Here is a 6670-nt window from a genome sequence, read left to right as displayed (position 1 = left end):
GAGATTCACATGGTGAGGTTATTAGTATCAGTCTTGGTGCCCATCCATTAGATGCATAGATACATCATGAAGATGTCGATGAGGTTCGAGCGTACATTGATTGTCGTTATTTATCTTCACATGAGGCTATCTGGCGTATGTTCGAATTTGATATCCACTATAGGACGCCAGCGGTGGAGAGGTTAGTTGTGCATCTCCCTTTGATGAATAGCATTGTGTACCTAGCTAACCGGCCATTGGTTGATATCGTAGATGACCCTTGTTACACGAAGACAACATTGACTGAGTGGTTTTCTGCTAATAGGATGTTCCCAACTGCTCGAGAGTTAGCATACATAGAATTCCCAACAAAGTGGGTTTGGAATAAAAAGGATAAGGCATGGCATTCGCATAAGGGACCTAAAATTTTTTGGAGGGCTATATATATCAATCCTAGTTGTGGTGAGCTTTACTACCTCCATATGCTTCTGAATGTTGCCAAGGGTGCTACGTTATATGAGGACCTTCGAACAATTAGTGGTGTTTTGTACCCAACATTTAAGGATGCATGCCAGTCTATTGGTCTTCTTGGTGACGATAATGAGTGGCGTGAGGTTCTTAAGGAAGCATCTGTGTGGGGATCAGCTGCTCAAATGCGACAGTTACTTGTTACTATAATCCTTTTTTGCACTGTTTGTGATGCAGCCTCTTTGTTCACTGAGTTCTATACTTATTTCACCGATGATATACAACACAAAATTAAAAAGATGATATAGTTGCCTTGCTATAAAGTGCTTGCAGAACATCTAAAAAATCATGTTTTGGTAGAGCTCGATAATTTGTTTGTTAAGAATGGTGCTTCAATGACTAATTACGGTTTACAAAAGCCTGATCTAAATCTTTGTAACAAGGTGGAAAATAGATTGTTAGCTGAGGAGCTGGCTTATGACTCTGCAAAGCTTCTACATATGCATGATTCCCTCATCAACCAACTAAACTTTGAATAGAGACATATACATGATGTTGTCATACAGTCAGTTTACGAAAAAACAGGCCAATGTTTTTTTGTATACAGGTACGATGGCACTGGGAAAACATTTCTTTGGAATGCAATTATTTCACGCTTACAATCAGAAAAGCTTATCATCCTTGCTGTAGCGTCATCAGGGGTTGCTTCACTCTTGCTCCCTGGAGGTCGTACTGCACATTCTCGATTTAAAATTCCTATAGTTATTGATGAGTCATCAGTGTGCGATATTAAAAGGGGGATTTTTCTCGTTGATTTAATAGTACAGAGTTCTTTGATTATATGGGATGAGGCCCTAATGACTCACCGGCATTGTTTTGAATCATTAGATCGTAGTATGGATGACACCCTTGGTCAAATGGACTCTTCAAGTTTTCACCAGGTGTTTGGCGGGAAGACAATGTTACTTGGTGGAGATTTCCGCCAAGTACTACATGTGGTTGAGAGTGGCACTAGAGTAGACACAGTGGATGCATCTATAACTAACTCTTACCTATGGAATCATGTTAAGATTCTAAAGCTTACAATCAACATGTGCTTACTTGGGATGACATATAGTGGTTTACCAACTGAACAGGTGAAAGACTTGAATGACCGGGTGTTGAGTATTGGTGATGGCACTGCAAAAGGGACTGCTCACACTGATGATGGGGACTCTGAGTTGATTGTGGTACCACGGGACATCTTAGTTCCGAAATTAGACTCTGCTATTGATAATATTATAAGATCTACTTACCCCAACTTAGAGACATCATATTCTGACCCAACCTATCTAAGGGAAAGGGCTATCATTGCTCCAAAAAATGATACCATTATGAAATTAATAGCCGCGTTCTTTCCTTAATCCCAGGACATGAAAAGGTATACCTCAGTTCAGATACTTTGGTTGAATCCTCAAAGGAACATGGTAATTTGGACTTACTTTACCCGGTCGAGTTTCTAAACTCTCTACAGTTCAAAGGTATCCCTTCTCACAAGCTTATGCTGAAGGTTGGTTCGCCTGTAGTGCTACTATGTAATTTAAATCAGAGTGCTGGCCTTTGCAATGGTACATGTCTTATAATAACACAGTTTGGAGATCGGGTATTGGAGGCTCAAATAATAACTGGATCGCATGTTGGTGACAAAGTACTTCTTCCTCGAATTGCCTTGCATGTGTCAAGCACTAAATGTCCATTTGTGCTTAGTAGACGACAATTTCCAGTTCGATTGTGTTATGCAATGACCATAAATAAGAGCTAAGGACAAACTTTGCAGAGTGTTGGCCTCTACTTGCCACGTCCAATTTTTTCTCATGGACAGCTCTATGTTGCTATATCATGTGTGACATCTAGAAATGGGCTCAAGGTTCTAATCGACGATGATACAGACCCAAACTCCAATGTGACCCAAAATATTGTTTTTAAAGAAATTCTTCAGTCCCTTTGGTAATTTTTTTGTCCAATGTCAATACTGCATGTTGTGTACATGCTTTGAACTTATAATTTGTTATCTACTGCAGATTATAATGCTTCATTTGACATCCTTTTATTTTCTTCCCTCCCTGGTTGAACTGACAACAGATGGAGTATAGCTTACTATCACAAATTAATCCAACAAGGCACAATTGGTGCATCAAGGTTAGAGTTGCTAGGATGTGGCAGCTATCTAGAACTTCTAAGGGGAAAGGTTTTACTGCTATGGAACTTGCTCTGGTTGATGAAGAGGTGTACCATTTGACACATGCTTTATTTTTCCTTAATAGTTGCTATGAAACTTTGAATTACTGTACATCAGGGTGTAGGATTTACAGCTTGCATTGGGCAGAAGGACCTTAACAAATTTGCTGGATCTTTGGTGGAAGGACGCTCTTATATGATAAAAAAAAATTCCAAGTTAGTAAGCAAGCAAGGAGGTTCAATGCTGTGCCCAACACATACACAATCTTTTTTACATCATGGACTGTTGTGGAGGAGGTACCTACTGAGTTATCCAACAATCTTCCACTCTTTATTTTTAATTTTGTGGACTTTGATGACTTAGATCGCAGAGCAAGGAACGAACATGGTTTAGTAGGTATGCACCATCCATAATTATTGTTTCAGGCTTTGACTATCTATTTATCGAAGTCGTATTGTATAACACGATGACACGGTCATGGAATATTGAACATATGTTATTGGACAGCTTACAGTCATCCATCCAGTGGTGTAATTTAGCGGTCTAAATGGCCCTTCTCTTAGGCAATTAGTAGAACTACGTGATTTAAGGTTTTCTTCCTACTAATTTATAACATGTTGTAAATTATTATATACTTAGGGTACATAATATTGCAACGATCGGCTTTTATCAATAACTTTGTGGGGGTGAACATGCAACATCTTTTGAGGATGAGATCCTTATTGAAACCATCGGTAAAGATGAACCAGTTGTAATCATTTTTGCTGGGATGAAAGTGAGGCAATACTTAGGTGGGTGTTAGTTTATCCCATGCTGGCCATCAATAATAAATACTATGTCCAGCTATTGTTATAATGCACTTACCTGAATACCAAAATAGGTGCTACAACCTGTGGGAGTGGTGTTGCAACAAAATGGTATATGAACATTGATATTCCCGAAGTTAATGCTTTCCGAGCTAGGTAACCTGCTGTATATATCATTTATTTGCCTTGGTTAAATTCTGCATATAAGTGTGTTTGAAGGTGTACTTTATTTTGTCCTCAGCCTACAGGGAAGAGGTTTTGACGTTCTGTTCGTACCAGGGGATGGTGATGCAGTAGCAGGTGATATTGACAAGGCAATTTCAAATAGGAAGACTGTACCAGAGCTCCTCTCCTTGGATCCTCATGACACTGATGTATTTCATGCTTCTCAGATATGTTCTATGTGTAGCTGTTATGTCATAGTACTAAAATTTAGTCTCCATAGTACTGAACATACATCCTAGTACACAATGGAGACTAAATTTCGGTACTATGACATAACAGCTACACATAGAACATATCTGAGAAGCAGAAAATACACCAGTGTCATGAGGATCCAAGGAGAGGAGCTCTGATACAGTCTTCCTATTTGAAATTGCCTTATCAATATCACCTGCTGCTGCATCACCATCCCCTGGTAGGACCAGAACTTCAAAACCTCTTCACTGTAGGCTGAGGATAAAATAAAGTACACCTTCAAACACATTGTTTTCTCATGGCCAGGATGCTACCTTAGCATGCAGGACTCCCGTGTTTTTTTTGCCATACAATTATGATAATATGAACAATTCATCCTGATACCTAGTTTCAGCTATCCTTGATAATATGAACAATATCAATAGAACACATTCGCTCTTTACCTGAGACCAAGATTACCTAAATGGAGGAAGAATTTACAGCAGGCTTGGTGAAGCAACTAAACGACAAAATTAGTTTAGTTTCATATTCACCTTAGGTATGCACCACCATGGTCCAAAACAACAGCATGGACCTATTTCAGTTGTAAGGAGTAGAATTGAAACATCATAAATATCATAGTCAATGACACTGCATGAGTTGATGCATCTATTAAACAAAATCTATTATCAAGTTTGAGCAACAAATCCGAATAAATCCAGCCCACCCATCATTGACACTATGGGAAAACTCACTTGTGTATAGCAGCAAGTCTACAGACACTCACCTCACATTCCCACACCCAAAACTGAGTGTCCAGTTATAACTTTGGCATATGAACTGATGATTAGGATTTGAAGGAGACTTCAATCTCCAGTGAGTAATGGCAGACATGATGTTAAGGTACATAAAACTATATCAAGCACTGGGAGTAATACATAGGATACATTCGTGGTAAGTAGAAGGTTTTCATAACATATACTTATACAAGTCTGAAAAGAGGTACTCAAAATAGCAATGGATACTACGATCAATACAATAACAATATAGATACTGATATGCAACCTAATATATGTGTATTAATACCTCTAAGCAACTCACAATAGCAGCCAACCTAGACATCAGCTATTCAAAAACTCATTTATAGTAGTAAGTGCAGGTCCACTCACATCGCGTTCCCATGCTATGGCCTTTGCAGTATAGTTTGATCCAGTGACATGTGCACATATGGTTTCTGTGGCATCAAGGGAACAAACAGGCCAACCCCAAACATCAGTAATATGTTGAATCTTTGCAGTCTGTGCTTTTGCAAGAGCATGTGTATTGGTTTTCATCTTATCTATGGAAACACAAAGTCTCTTGCGTCCGGCAAAATATTCACTTAGTTCCGACACACCGATTGCCTTAGCTAGCCCAGTGTGCTTGGCAAGTTTGCGAATGGACATAGAATCAAAAAAATCTTTGAGTTCCTCCACCAAATCAACATTAACCATATCGTCAACACGGTGGTTGAGATATTCCTTAAGAACAAACTCATGAGCATGGAGCCACAAGAGGCAGCTTTGGAACCATAAAGTTGGCCGATACCTTGTGATTGCAAAAGGATCAACAAGGGACGGATCAAAATGGTCAGCAAGGAATCCATGGATCGGTGAGTTTGATCCACCTATCAGAACCGGCACACGACCATGCCTTACAATAGACTTTGTAGTAATGGTTGCAATAGATTGGAAGAAAGATACAGGAAAATTGTCGGTAATTGCTAAAATAGCCCCAAGAAGGTGATGAGGAATACCATATTGATCATTTAGATGGACCTTGTTGGTTGCGATGTCAAGCCCAGCATAGATTTGCATCTTGTCAGCATTCACCACTTCGCCACTAATCACCTTGGATGCATCAATTGATAGCTTCATCTTACCCGTGCCTGTAGCACCCATGATCACCACTGGTTTAATCGTCAACATCTAGGGGATGTAGTCAGGGGTACGAGAGTGTAGGGTGAACTGGGAAGAGGAAGGGGAAAGAGCTTCGATCGCTATGAACCCTAGGTCTATCGGCCCATATTATACCGGCCCATGTTATCAGATCCACCGATGTTCTGCCACACATTCGCATGGCAGGCATACATAGTGAGTGGGTACACTTATTGACCTAATATCTGCAGATGTGTTGGCTGATTTCTTTATGTTTTCTGTAGGTGCAACGACTAACTTGAGGTTAGAACTAAATAAATAAATATAATATATAGGTATGTGTGTGAGTTAGCTGATATTTAACTCAAAATGATTTATTTGAAACTTTAAACTAAAAAATTAGATAAATTTCCATTCTATTCATTCATTTATAAACAACTTGTTCAACATTAATTTTGGTATGAGGTAAATATTGTTTAGCCATGCCCTTTCACTTTATATGGCAAATAAAACTAACTTTACCAACTGGTCACCCGCAACAAAGCGCGGGCATCAGTTAGTTATTATATGTGCATAATTTGCAAAAAAGAGTAAAGTAGTTTACATAATTTTTGTATGAGATTGTACATGGTTTATTATATTTTAATTGATTAAAAACAAGTACAATGTTTTCTTTCCAAAAGTCACCCGATTTTAAAACCTAATTTCAGAATCTAGTTTCAAAAAATGTTCAAACTTCTTCTCTCTTGGGCCAGCCCAGCTCGCTCCAACCAATCCTAACTCCACCTCTCTCTCCTTATCTTCTACCTCCTCTCTCCTGTGCACATCTTACACATACGCACGCGTGATCATGAAGCACGGAGCACGCCGTTTCCGCATCTGACCAC

General features: G+C 39.2%; 1 protein-coding gene and 1 pseudogene across 1 annotated transcript; one reads left to right on the top strand and one right to left on the bottom strand.

Moving 5' to 3' along the window:
• Positions 1 to 2568: 2568 nt before the first annotated feature.
• Positions 2569 to 3996, top strand: LOC133917961 (replication protein A 70 kDa DNA-binding subunit C-like; annotated as a pseudogene).
• Positions 3997 to 4988: 992 nt separating this feature from the next.
• LOC133917960 (adenylate isopentenyltransferase-like) lies at positions 4989 to 5834 on the bottom strand. Its single transcript, XM_062361764.1, has one exon. It carries the CDS (start codon positions 5832 to 5834, stop codon positions 4989 to 4991), a length of 846 nt encoding a protein of 281 aa, XP_062217748.1.
• Between the last annotated feature and the right edge of the window lie 836 nt (positions 5835 to 6670).

The sequence above is a fragment of the Phragmites australis genome, chromosome 5 (genome assembly GCF_958298935.1).
Source record: "Phragmites australis chromosome 5, lpPhrAust1.1, whole genome shotgun sequence".
Classification (NCBI taxonomy): Eukaryota; Viridiplantae; Streptophyta; class Magnoliopsida; order Poales; family Poaceae; genus Phragmites; species Phragmites australis.
This window is presented reverse-complemented; position numbering and strand designations above follow the sequence as displayed.

What these genes read in the sequence shown, in the direction of transcription:
- LOC133917960 (XM_062361764.1), bottom strand. Translation starts at nt 5,834, where the DNA reads ATGTTGACGATTAAACCAGTGGTGATCATGGGTGCTACAGGCACGGGT.